We start from the raw sequence: 13,465 nt of genomic DNA on the forward strand, positions 1-13,465 counted from the left end.
CAGTTGTCATGTTGTCTGATTGAAACCGTATGAACCTGGCCCTCGCTAGCTGAGGCCAAGCCTTGAGAGCATTGAATATCGCTCTCAGTTCCAGAATATTTATCGGTAGAAGAGATTCTTCCCGAGACCAAAGACCCTGAGCTTTCAGGGATCCCCAGACCGCGCCCCAGCCCATCAGACTGGCGTCGGTCGTGACAATGACCCACTCTGGTCTGCGGAAGGTCATCCCTTGTGACAGGTTGTCCAGGGACAGCCACCAACGGAGTGAGTCTCTGGTCCTCTGATTTACTTGTATCCTCGGAGACAAGTCTGTATAGTCCCCATTCCACTGACTGAGCATGCACAGTTGTAATGGTCTTAGATGAATGCGCGCAAAAGGAACTATGTCCATTGCCGCTACCATCAAACCTATCACTTCCATGCACTGCGCTATGGAAGGAAGAGGAACGGAATGAAGTATCTGACAAGAGTCTAGAAGTCTTGTTTTTCTGGCCTCTGTCAGAAAAATCCTCATTTCTAAGGAGTCTATTATTGTTCCCAAGAAGGGAACCCTTGTTGACGGAGATAGAGAACTCTTTTCCACGTTCACTTTCCATCCGTGAGATCTGAGAAAGGCCAGGACGATGTCCGTGTGAGCCTTTGCTTGAGGAAGGGACGACGCTTGAATCAGAATGTCGTCCAAGTAAGGTACTACAGCAATGCCCCTTGGTCTTAGCACAGCTAGAAGGGACCCTAGTACCTTTGTGAAAATCCTTGGAGCAGTGGCTAATCCGAAAGGAAGCGCCACGAACTGGTAATGCTTGTCCAGGAATGCGAACCTTAGGAACCGATGATGTTCCTTGTGGATAGGAATATGTAGATACGCATCCTTTAAATCCACCGTGGTCATGAATTGACCTTCCTGGATGGAAGGAAGAATTGTTCGAATGGTTTCCATCTTGAACGATGGAACCTTGAGAAACTTGTTTAAGATCTTGAGATCTAAGATTGGTCTGAACGTTCCCTCTTTTTTGGGAACTATGAACAGATTGGAGTAGAACCCCATCCCTTGTTCTCCTAATGGAACAGGATGAATCACTCCCATTGTTAACAGGTCTTCTACACAATGTAAGAATGCCTGTCTTTTTATGTGGTCTGAAGACAACTGAGACCTGTGGAACCTCCCCCTTGGGGGAAGCCCCTTGAATTCCAGAAGATAACCTTGGGAGACTATTTCTAGTGTCCAAGGATCCAGAACATCTCTTGCCCAAGCCTGAGCGAAGAGAGAGAGTCTGCCCCCCACCAGATCCGGTCCCGGATCGGGGGCCAACATTTCATGCTGTCTTGGTAGCAGTGGCAGGTTTCTTGGCCTGCTTTCCCTTGTTCCAGCCTTGCATTGGTCTCCAAGCTTGCTTGGCTTGAGAAGTATTACCCTCTTGCTTAGAGGACGTAGCACTTTGGGCTGGTCCGTTTCTACGAAAGGGACGAAAATTAGGTTTATTTTTGGCCTTGAAAGGCCGATCCTGAGGAAGGGCATGGCCCTTACCCCCAGTGATATCAGAGATAATCTCTTTCAAGTCAGGGCCAAACAGCGTTTTCCCCTTGAAAGGAATGTTAAGTAGCTTGTTCTTGGAAGACGCATCAGCTGACCAAGATTTCAACCAAAGCGCTCTGCGCGCCACAATAGCAAACCCAGAATTCTTAGCCGCTAACCTAGCCAATTGCAAAGTGGCGTCTAGGGTGAAAGAATTAGCCAATTCGAGAGCATTGATTCTGTCCATAATCTCCTCATAAGGAGGAGAATCACTATCGACCGCCTTTACCAACTCATCGAACCAGAAACATGCGGCTGTAGCGACAGGGACAATGCATGAAATTGGTTGTAGAAGGTAACCCTGCTGAACAAACATCTTTTTAAGTAAACCTTCTAATTTTTTATCCATAGGATCTTTGAAAGCACAACTATCTTCTATGGGTATAGTGGTGCGTTTGTTTAAAGTGGAAACCGCTCCCTCGACCTTGGGGACTGTCTGCCATAAGTCCTTTCTGGGGTCGACCATAGGAAACAATTTTTTAAATATGGGGGGAGGGACGAAAGGAATACCGGGCCTTTCCCATTCTTTATTTACAATGTCCGCCACCCGCTTGGGTATAGGAAAAGCTTCTGGGAGCCCCGGGACCTCTAGGAACTTGTCCATTTTACATAGCTTCTCTGGGATGACCAAATTGTCACAATCATCCAGAGTGGATAATACCTCCTTAAGCAGAGCGCGGAGATGTTCCAACTTAAATTTAAACGTAATCACATCAGGTTCAGCTTGTTGAGAAATGTTCCCTGAATCTGTAATTTCTCCCTCAGACAAAACCTCCCTGGCCCCCTCAGACTGGTTTAGGGGCCCTTCAGAACCATTATTATCAGCGTCGTCATGCTCTTCAGTATCTAAAACAGAGCAGTCGCGCTTACGCTGATAAGTGTGCATTTTGGCTAAAATGTTTTTGACAGAATTATCCATTACAGCCGTTAATTGTTGCATAGTAAGGAGTATTGGCGCGCTAGATGTACTAGGGGCCTCCTGAGTGGGCAAGACTCGTGTAGACGAAGGAGGGAATGATGCAGTACCATGCTTACTCCCCTCACTTGAGGAATCATCTTGGGCATCATTGTCATTGTCACATAAATCACATTTATTTAAATGAGAAGGAACTCTGGCTTCCCCACATTCAGAACACAGTCTATCTGGTAGTTCAGACATGTTAAACAGGCATAAACTTGATAACAAAGTACAAAAAACGTTTTAAAATAAAACCGTTACTGTCACTTTAAATTTTAAACTGAACACACTTTATTACTGCAATTGCGAAAAAATATGAAGGAATTGTTCAAAATTCACCAAAATTTCACCACAGTGTCTTAAAGCCTTAAAAGTATTGCACACCAAATTTGGAAGCTTTAACCCTTAAAATAACGGAACCGGAGCCGTTTTTAACTTTAACCCCTTTACAGTCCCTGGTATCTGCTTTGCTGAGACCCAACCAAGCCCAAAGGGGAATACGATACCAAATGACGCCTTCAGAAAGTCTTTTCTATGTATCAGAGCTCCTCACACATGCGACTGCATGTCATGCCTCTCAAAAACAAGTGCGCAACACCGGCGCGAAAATGAGGCTCTGCCTATGATTTGGGAAAGCCCCTAAAGAATAAGGTGTCTAAAATAGTGCCTGCCGATAAAATCTTATCAAAATACCCAGATTAAATGATTCCTCAAGGCTAAATATGTGTTAATAATGAATCGATTTAACCCAGAAAAAGTCTACAGTCTTAATAAGCCCTTGTGAAGCCCTTATTTACTATCTTAATAAACATGGCTTACCGGATCCCATAGGGAAAATGACAGCTTCCAGCATTACATCGTCTTGTTAGAATGTGTCATACCTCAAGCAGCAAGAGACTGCTCACTGTTCCCCCAACTGAAGTTAATTCCTCTCAACAGTCCTGTGTGGAACAGCCATGGATTTTAGTAACGGTTGCTAAAATCATTTTCCTCATACAAACAGAAATCTTCATCTCTTTTCTGTTTCTGAGTAAATAGTACATACCAGCACTATTTTAAAATAACAAACTCTTGATTGAATAATAAAAACTACAGTTAAACACTAAAAAACTCTAAGCCATCTCCGTGGAGATGTTGCCTGTACAACGGCAAAGAGAATGACTGGGGTAGGCGGAGCCTAGGAGGGATCATGTGACCAGCTTTGCTGGGCTCTTTGCCATTTCCTGTTGGGGAAGAGAATATCCCACAAGTAAGGATGACGCCGTGGACCGGACACACCTATGTTGGAGAAATATTTTCATGTTTTAAAGGTATTTGAGTGTAAAGAACTCAAAATATTGTGTGTGTGTGTGTGTGTATATATATATATATATATATATATATGTATATATGTGTGTGTGTGTGTGTGTGTATATATATATATATATATGTGTATATATGTATATACATGTGTATATACGTGTTTACATGTGCATATATGTATGTATATACATATATACGTATATAAACACATCAATACACATGTATATAATGCATATACACACATATTGTATATCTATATATATATATACACACATATTTAGACACACACACATATTTATATATTTAGTATAGCTCTTTGCAGTTACATTTGTAAAAAGCATGGAAGTAAGCAATATTGCACCTGTGCTAACAACAGCGTGCCACTTAGATTATTAGATTATTATTAATCTAGCCCTTAGATTAAATAATAAAATAGACTAGCAAATATTCAATGGACCATCCTGTGCTGGAAGATACTTTACACAATAAGCACTGCAATGCTATGTTACCTACATTTTTAAATTCAAATTCTCAAACCAATGGGATGGAATATAGTTTGCCAATAGCAAAAATTGAAAATTTCTATCTACTAATGTAACATCAGTATTTTCTTACACATAAGATGACCAAGAAAGTATTATACTACCAATTTATTCACTGTGGTTCACCTCTGATACTAATGGAAAATCAGATAATAAAGAACATAAAGAACAATCCAGTTGCATAAAAAGCAACCAGCAAAAGAGTCTGAGCTTTACCTGGTCAAGGTTCATCTGGACATAATTATTTCTGCCAATAGAGACTCATCAAACGCAAAGAGTCCGGAGTTGCATTGTACACATTGTTTCCCCCATTTGTATAGAACCTGCTGCTCTTTTTATAAATATAATGTATGTTTTAATAAATAATTTGATCACGTCCATGAATGAGAAGCTTTTGTGGAGCACTCCAGTGTTAAAGCACTCGAGGCTTTTTCAACCGTGAACTAAATTATAGCTCAGAAGAGTGTGGGTAACATTCCTATTAAGTGTGAGAAGTTTTTCATTATTGTTATATCAGTTAGCCATTTTCCTTATCACAATACCCATATCATTTTTGTGAATGGAATGCTTGTAATTCACTATGGCCCAGATTACGAGTTTTGCGTTAGAGGCTATGCTGTGCTAACGAGCAGTTTTCCCTCATCGCTCACTTACATGCAGCGCTGGTATTACGAGTTTTCAGAAACCCGTCGTTAAAAGATAAGAAGTGAGCGATGAGCAAAATTTTGCTCATTACCACACTCCGATACCAGCGCTGCTTAATTCAGCGCTGAGCTGGTTGTACGTGCTCGTGCACGATTTCCCCATAGGAATCAATGGGGAGAGTCGGCTGAGAAAAAGTCTGCCAAAACACCTGCCAAAAAGCAGCGTAAAACTCACTAACGCAGCCCCATTGATTCCTATGGGGAAACACATTTTATGTTTACACCTAACACCCTAACATGAACCCCGAGTCTAAACACCCCTAATCTTACACTTATTGACCCCTAATCTGCTGCCCACGACACCGCCGACACCTGCATTATAATTATTAACCCCTAATCTGCCGCTCCTGACACCGCCGCCACCTACATTATATGTATTAACCCCTAACCTGCTGTCCCCCAACATCGCCGACACCTACAAACTGTTTATTAACCCCTAATCTGCCGCCCCAATGTCGCCGCAACCTACCTACATTTATTAACCACTAAACTGCCACCTCCAACTTCTCTGCCACTATATTAAAGTTATTAACCCCTAAACCTAAGTCTAACCCTAACCCTAACACCCCCTAACTTAAATATAATTAAAATAAATCTAAAGAAAATTACTATAATTAACTAAATTATTCCTATTTAAAACTAAATACTTACCTATAAAATAAACCCTAAGATAGCTACAATATAACTAATAGTTACATTTGTATCTAGCTTAGGGTTTATTTTTATTTTACAGGCAAGTTTGTATTTATTTTAACTAGGTAGAATAGTTATAATAATAATAATAATAATTTGCGATTTATATAGCGCTTTTCTCCCTGTGAGACTCAAAGCACTTTACAAATATACCAATATAAGACATAAAAGTTAGGAGTTTCTGAAGGTCAGATAAGCGGACTGAATGCCTGATGGAAGAGGTGGGTCTTTTGCTTTTTTTTAAAAGTCTGTAAGGACGGTGCCTCTCTGATTGCGCACGGTAAAGAGTTCCAGAAAGTAGGGGCAGCGTGGCCGAATGCTCTGGAGCCTGAGTTTGTCATTCTTATTATTAAATAGTTATTAACTATTTAATAACTACCTAGCTAAAATAAATACAAAAGTACCTGTAAAATAAAACCTAACCTAAGTTACACTAACACTACACTATAATTGAATAGAATAACTAAATTAAATACAATTACCTAACTTAAATTACAGAAAATAAACAAATTACAGATATTTAAACTAATTACACCTAATCTAATAGCCCTATTAAAATAAAGAAGCCCCTTAAAATAAAAAAACCCTAGCCTAAACTAAACTACCAATAGCCCTTAAAAAGGCCTTTTGCGGGGCATTGCCCCAAAGTAATAAGCTCTTTTGCCTGTAAAAAAAAATACAAACAACCCCCCAAACAGTAAAACCCACCACCCACAAAAACAACCCCCCAAATAAAATACTATCTAAAAAAACCTAAGCTCCCCATTGCCCTGAAAAGGGCATTTGGATGGGCATTGCCCTTAAAAGGACAGTTAGCTCTATTGCAGCCCAAAGTCCCTAACCTAAAAATAAAACCCACCCAATACACCCTTTAAAAAACCTAATACTAACCCCCTGAAGATCGACTTACCGGGAGAAGTCTTCATCCAAGTGGGGCTGAAGTCCTCAAAGAAGCCGAGAGAAGTCTTCATTCAAGCCGGGCGAAGTGGTCCTCCAGACGGGCAGAAGTCTTCATCCAGACGGCATCTTCTATCTTCATCCATCCAGAGCGGAGCGGGTCCATCTTCAAGACATCCTACACGGAGCATCCTCTTCATCCGACGACTAAAGCTGAATGAAGTTACCTTTAAGTGACGTCATCCAAGATGGCGTCCCTTAGATTCCGCTTGGCTGATAGAATTCTATCAGCCAATCGGAATTAAGGTAGAAAAAAATCCTATTGGCTGATGCAATCAGCCAATAGGATTGAAGTTCAATCCTATTGGCTGATCCAATCAGCCAATAGGATTGAGCTTGCATTCTATTGGCCGTTCCAATCAGAGCTCAATCCTATTGGCTGATGCAATCAGCCAATAGGATTGACGTTCAATCCTATTGGCTGATCCAATCACTGAACTTCAATCCTATTGGCTGATCCAATCAGCCAATAGCATTTTTTCTACCTTAATTCCGATTGGCTGATAGAATTCTATCAGTCAATCGGAATCTAAGGGACGCCATCTTGGATGACATCACTTAAAGGTACCTTCATTCACGTTTAGTCGTCGGATGAAGAGGATGCTCCGCGTCGGATGTCTTAAAGATGGACCCGCTCCGCGCCAGATGGATTAAGATAGAAGATGCCGTCTGGATGAAGACTTCTGCCCGTCTGGAGGACCACTTTGCACGGCTTCGATGAAGACTTCTCCCGGCTTCGTTGAGGACTTTCGGCCTGGCTTGGATGAAGACTTCTCCCGGTAAGTCGATCTTCAGGGGGTTAGTATTAGGGTTTTTTAAGGGTGTATTGGGTGGGTTTTACTTTTAGGTTAGGGACTTTGGGCTGCAATAGAGCTAACTGCCCTTTTAAGGGTAATGCCCATCCAAATGCCCTTTCAGGGCAATGGGGGGCTTAGGTTTTTTTAGATAGTATTTTATTTGGGGGGTTGGTTGTGTGGGTGGTGGGTTTTACTGTTGGGAGGGTTGTTTGTATTTTTTTTTTACAGGTAAAAGAGCTGATTACTTTGGGGCAATGCACCGCAAAAGGCCCATTTAAGGGCTATTGGTAGTTTAGTTTAGTTTAGGCTAGGTTTTTTTTATTTTGGGGGGAGCTTTTTTATTTTAAAAGGGCTAATAGATTAGGTGTAATTAGTTTAAATATCTGTAAATTTGTTTATTATTTTCTGTAATTTAGTGGGGGTTTTTTGTACTTTAGCTAATTTAATTTAGGTAATTGTATTTTAGTTAATTTATTTAATTATAGTGTAGTGTTAGGTGTTAGTGTAACTTAGGTTAGGTTTTATTTTACAGGTACTTTTGTATTTATTTTAGCTAGGTAGTTATTAAATAGTTAATAACTATTTAATAACTATTCTACCAAGTTAAAATAAATACAAACTTGCCTGTAAAATAAAAATAAACCCTAAGCTAGCTACAATGTAAATATTAGTTATATTGTAGCTATCTTAGGGTTTATTTTATAGGTAAGTATTTAGTTTTAAATAGGAATAATTTAGTTAATTATAGTAATTTTCTTTAGATTTATTTTAATTATATTTAAGTTAGGGGGTGTTAGGGTTAGACTTAGGTTTAAGGGTTAATAACTTTAATATAGTGGGGGCGGCGAAGTTGGGGGCGGCAGATTAGGGGTTAATAAATGTAGGTAGGTTGCGGCGACATTGGGGGCGGCAGATTAGGGGTTAATACATATAATGTAGTTGGCGGTGGTGTTCGTAGCAGCAGATTAGGGGTTAAACATTTTATTATAGTGTTTGCGATGCGGGAGGGCCTCGGTTTAGGGGTTAATAGGTGGTTTATGGGTGTTAGTGTACTTTTTAGCACTTTAGTTATGAGTTTTATGTTACGGCGTTGTAGTGTAAAACTCATAACTACTGACTTTTAAATGCGTTATGCATCTTGGAGGTAGACGGTGTACCGCTCACTTTTTGGCCTCCCAGGACAGACTCGTAATACCGGCGCTATGGAAGTCCCATAGAAAAAAGACTTTACGAAGTTTACGTAAGTCGTTTTGCGGTAAGGCCAAAGAAGTGTGCAGTGATCCTAAACCTTCAAGACTCGTAATACCAGCGGGCGTAAAAAAGCAGCGTTAGGACCTCTTAACGCTGCTTTTTTACCCTAACGCACAACTCGTTATCTAGCCGTATATTTCTATAATATATGGGCATAGTTATTTATATAGTTAATATCTCATGTTTTAGAATTGTATTGATGTATGTACATATCCAGATGTTCTAAAAATTGTTTGGAGACCGGGGCTATTACTGAAATCATAGATCATAGTGCCTGTGCAGGAAACCATTTGTCTTGGGGTTTTTTTTTTCTTTTACTTCTTTTTAATTGTTTTCATATTTTTATTTATGCAACTGTTTTATTGGGGAGCTAGTTTTTTCATTAATGTCTTTGTTCTGTAAGGTGAAGTCATTTTGTGATGCCAGTATCCTTCACAGTGGAACTTGCTCTATGTGCTGAGATGTGAGCAGTTATGAGTTAGATGTTGTTCTATTGAGTATAATGAAAAGTGACTCTGAACTTATGGAACTGAGGAGGGAAGGGTACAAATCTTGTTGCAATGTAGCAAGATATTAGTTTCACAATTTGCTTAATTCCTAAGGACCTAGGAATAATTATTTCTCCCACCAAAGCTAACAGGATTCTTCTTATGGTCCAACTCTATATAAAGCTCTTCCTCATTCAATCTGGTGTTTCCACATTTTTCCCCCCAAGAAACTTCTAATTCATTTATTTAAACTTCCTGCATTCACTTTACTCGTAGCGGGTCAGTTATCTAAAGGTTGCAGATTGGGCAAAATTGTCTAGAAAGATCTATCAGTGCTACAAGAAACTTTGTGGTATTTTCTAAAGGCAAATAGCACCTTGAGAGCTTTGTATCTTGCCTTGGGACACCCTAGATTTCTGTATGTGAAGGCGAGAAACATACATACTGCATAGTGCTCAATAAAATAAGTATTTCAAAAGTGTATTGAATGCAGTAAAACATTGTAAGTGAATTATGCATAAAAGTAGTATTAATTGAAACCATAGACTTTGTATTAAAAGCCTTCCACTAATTACAAAATTACATTATGGCATAACATTTTTTTTAACTTTCAGAAACAAAAAAAATGTATTTAATGTTAAAACTATTTAACATAAAATATTGTTTACTATAAAAACAGTAATTTCTTTTGTATGTGCTTAAAAAAAATGTTGTTATAAGAGTCAGGTGCTTCTCGTCACATTTGCTCTCCCCTGCAAAATTCTTCATTCCAAAGAGTTTTATTGCTTTTGTATAGAAGTCAGCTTATAACTTGCCAGCACACACAGGTTCAGTAACTTAGAGAATTCCATAAGGACTGCCCATGCGAAGATCAGATTGATATTTCTTGCCATGCTAATGAATTTTAGATAATCAGGCCCTCACTCTCTTTTAGTCACATAAAGCAGACATATAACTGAACAATTTGCAAACAGTTGTACCTTCTCATTAGAAACCAGCACTGGTATTAATTAAGTAGTTACTGTATTTAGTAAATAGGTACCTTAGTAAATAGTGGATAAAACAGTACCTGAAAGGTGACAACTCCTCCCAGGCCTTGAGGGGTTTGTATCCATATATGGTTTATTACAGTCACATGTATAGGATCCTTCAAGGTTCTTACATATGGCGTTGACATCACAGTCATTGTCTGAAAGTGATGAGCATTCATCGAAATCTGTAATAAAATAAATCATTTAGGAAAACACAAAAAAACTAATGTTGCCCTTTATCAAGAATTTTACTATTATTACTGGGGAGAAATTACAATATTTGGGGTTGATCCATATCTATTAGTGGTATGTGTTTATAGAGTGCTTTCCTGTAGGCTCACACTGAGTTATTCTTACCAATAATTTGTATAGAATTTGTAAGCAGCATTCCAATATAGGAAATATATTTTTCGAGCGTCCTTTGACTTAATTTTTGGTCTTTTATATTTTGACTCTTGTCTTTTTGAAAACCCAAATTGGCATTTTTCAAATGGCATATCCAATAAGCACAAACATTCTCAAATTAAAATAAATCAATAAATATATGTAAAACATTTACAAAATATAGTTCACACTTTTAGAATGATGTAAAACAATGTAGATTTGAAATGGGACAATGCAATCTACATAGTTATACCACTTACAGGGAGATACATTAATAGATAAGATAAATAATTATATTAAAATATTTACATAACATTTTAAATAAAATTTAAAAAGAAACATTAATACAAAATGGATCAGTAGCATATTATTAAAAAAAGTTTGCTTACTGTCACTTGAACTTATGAAACTGATCTAAAATAGTCATCAGGCTGCTCATTTATGAAGTGATTGGATGATGGAATTTTTTAATTATAAATTTACTCATAATGATATGAAATTTTTTTTATTTAACATTTTACTGAAAGTCATCACCAATATTGACTTCATATCTTTTTCAAGAACATCTGTGAAAATGTCTACCAATAACCTCTTTAAAGCCTGGTATACACTTTCATATTTCAAACATGCACAGAAAGTAACTGTTTTCGATAAGAACCTGATAAATATAAAAATGGTATTGTTCTAAGCTGTTTTAACCATGTATTTTATAAAGGGTTAATATCACTGCTGTTAGCTATCCCACACTTAGGACACCGATTACATGGTCAAATCAGTCAATTCCAATTTGGATTGCGCTATGCTTGACAAGTTTGTGGTGATTTGTAGAAAAAAGGAGGGCACAGCGTCTGAGAGGGACTTGACCTGGTTAAATAAGAGTCAGTGGGGTAAAACCACTGAGATTGTTGATGTCTGGAAGAGATACAGTTTCTCGTAAGGAATGTGTGCAAGAAAATCAGAGGAGAGGAAGGAAATATTGAAATTGTTGAAATATATGGCTGATTCATCAAACTAATCTTGCCTTGTGTGACCTATATAATGTTGGCTTGCAGTCAATATACCTGGGCTGGCAACGCTGTTGATCTGTATTAATTTTCTGTTTTTAGTTGGCCAGATCACTTGTGAACTTCCCAGTCTATTTTCTCAAAGTGTCTGGGCCATTTCCTGACAGCACTAAGGTCACACTACCAGAGGTGTAATTCTTTCTCTCTACTCTTCAGGGTTGGTGTAGAGTAAATAGGGGCTTATATGCAATTTAAGGAATGCCCTATGTCCTAGGAGCAATAGATTTACCAAAATGGCACTCAGGGCACAGTTAGGGAAATTAGATATTTTAAAGAAACCATTAGCTTTTTCACTCTATGTGCAAACGGTTTGAGATCATTCGGTATGTAAAATGTGTTTGCAGCATTCTCTGAAATTACTTACGACTAATATTCCTGTCACCCTTTGTAAAAAAAAAAAATATATATATATATACAGCAACAAAGAAAACTTGCACTCACTGGACTTTTAACAAAACTTTACTTGGCAGAAAATAGTGACGTTTCGGGGACAGTGTATCCCCTTCCTCAGGAAGGGGATACACTGTCCCCGAAACGTCACTATTTTCTGCCAAGTAAAGTTTTGTTAAAAGTCCAGTGAGTGCAAGTTTTCTTTGTTGCTGTACACTTAATTCCACTAGCACCCTGGCAGTTGTGATTGAGTGAGAGTGCACATCTTTGCTAACATATATATATATATATATATATTCCCACAAATTACTCTTCTCTCATTTTTCTGATATGTCTTGCTTGGGCATTTGTCAAGGCAACATACAACAATCTCCAACACAGTACTTATACCCTTATAGACCACTCCCCCACTCATCTGATGTTCCTTCGCCCTCTAGTGGAAAAGTTTGAATATTGCTGACTTATCTGATCCCTGAATAGTTCCATTTCAATATTTCTGACTGGGCGCGGGCATTGTGCGGCATGGCCACAAGAATATATGTGTTATTCATGTGTGATTCCTTGTATGTTCCTCTATGTTCAATTCATAAGTAGATGCTCCTTCCACTATTCTATGTTTTGCACTTGTCGGGTTGTGCTCATATAACCTAGATTACGAGTTTTGCGTTATGAGTCAAATAGCAGCGTTGTGGCCCATAACGCATCATTTTCCCTAATGCAGGCATTACAAGTCTTGTCGGTATAGGTGTACCGCAAGCCTTTTAGCCTGTAACGCAATGTGAGTACCACACTTGTAAAAATTACGTTTTTTCATGGGATTCCCATAGCACCAGTATTACAAGTTTTGCGGTGAGGCTAAAAAGCGAGCGTTACAGCCCAAAACCACAAGATCCATAAAGCCATCCAGTAGTTATGAGTTTTACGCTACAATGCTGTAACATAAAACTCAAAACTAATGTGTTAAAAAGTACACTAACACCCATAAACTACTTATAAACCCCTAAACCGAGGCCCTCCCGCATTGCAAACATTATTTTAAAGTTTTTAACCCCTAATCTGCCGATATCGCCGCCACTTTAAAAAAATACTAACCCCTATTCTGCCGCTCCCTGACATTCTCACCACTATACTAAAGTTATTAACCCCTAAACTGCCACCCTCCCGCATCGCAAACATTATTTAAATATTATTAACCACTTATCTGCCGTCCGCCAACATCTCCCCCACTATACTAAAGTCATTAAGCCCTACACTGCTGCCACTATACTAAACCTATTAACCCCTAAACCGCAAGCCCCCCCCACAACGAAATATACTAAACTAAACTATTA

General features: G+C 38.7%; 1 protein-coding gene across 1 annotated transcript in view; it reads right to left on the bottom strand.

The window, feature by feature from the left end:
* UMODL1 (uromodulin like 1) overlaps window positions 1–13,465 on the bottom strand; it is a 221,081-nt gene that overhangs the window by 118,552 nt on the left and 89,064 nt on the right. Inside the window, exon 10 of the mRNA XM_053705160.1 lies at window positions 10,335–10,481. Within this exon, the coding sequence (XP_053561135.1) occupies window positions 10,335–10,481 (147 nt within the window). The remainder of the gene's footprint in view (window positions 1–10,334; window positions 10,482–13,465) is intronic.

Source organism: Bombina bombina, chromosome 3 (genome assembly GCF_027579735.1).
Source record: "Bombina bombina isolate aBomBom1 chromosome 3, aBomBom1.pri, whole genome shotgun sequence".
Lineage (NCBI taxonomy): Eukaryota > Metazoa > Chordata > Amphibia > Anura > Bombinatoridae > Bombina > Bombina bombina.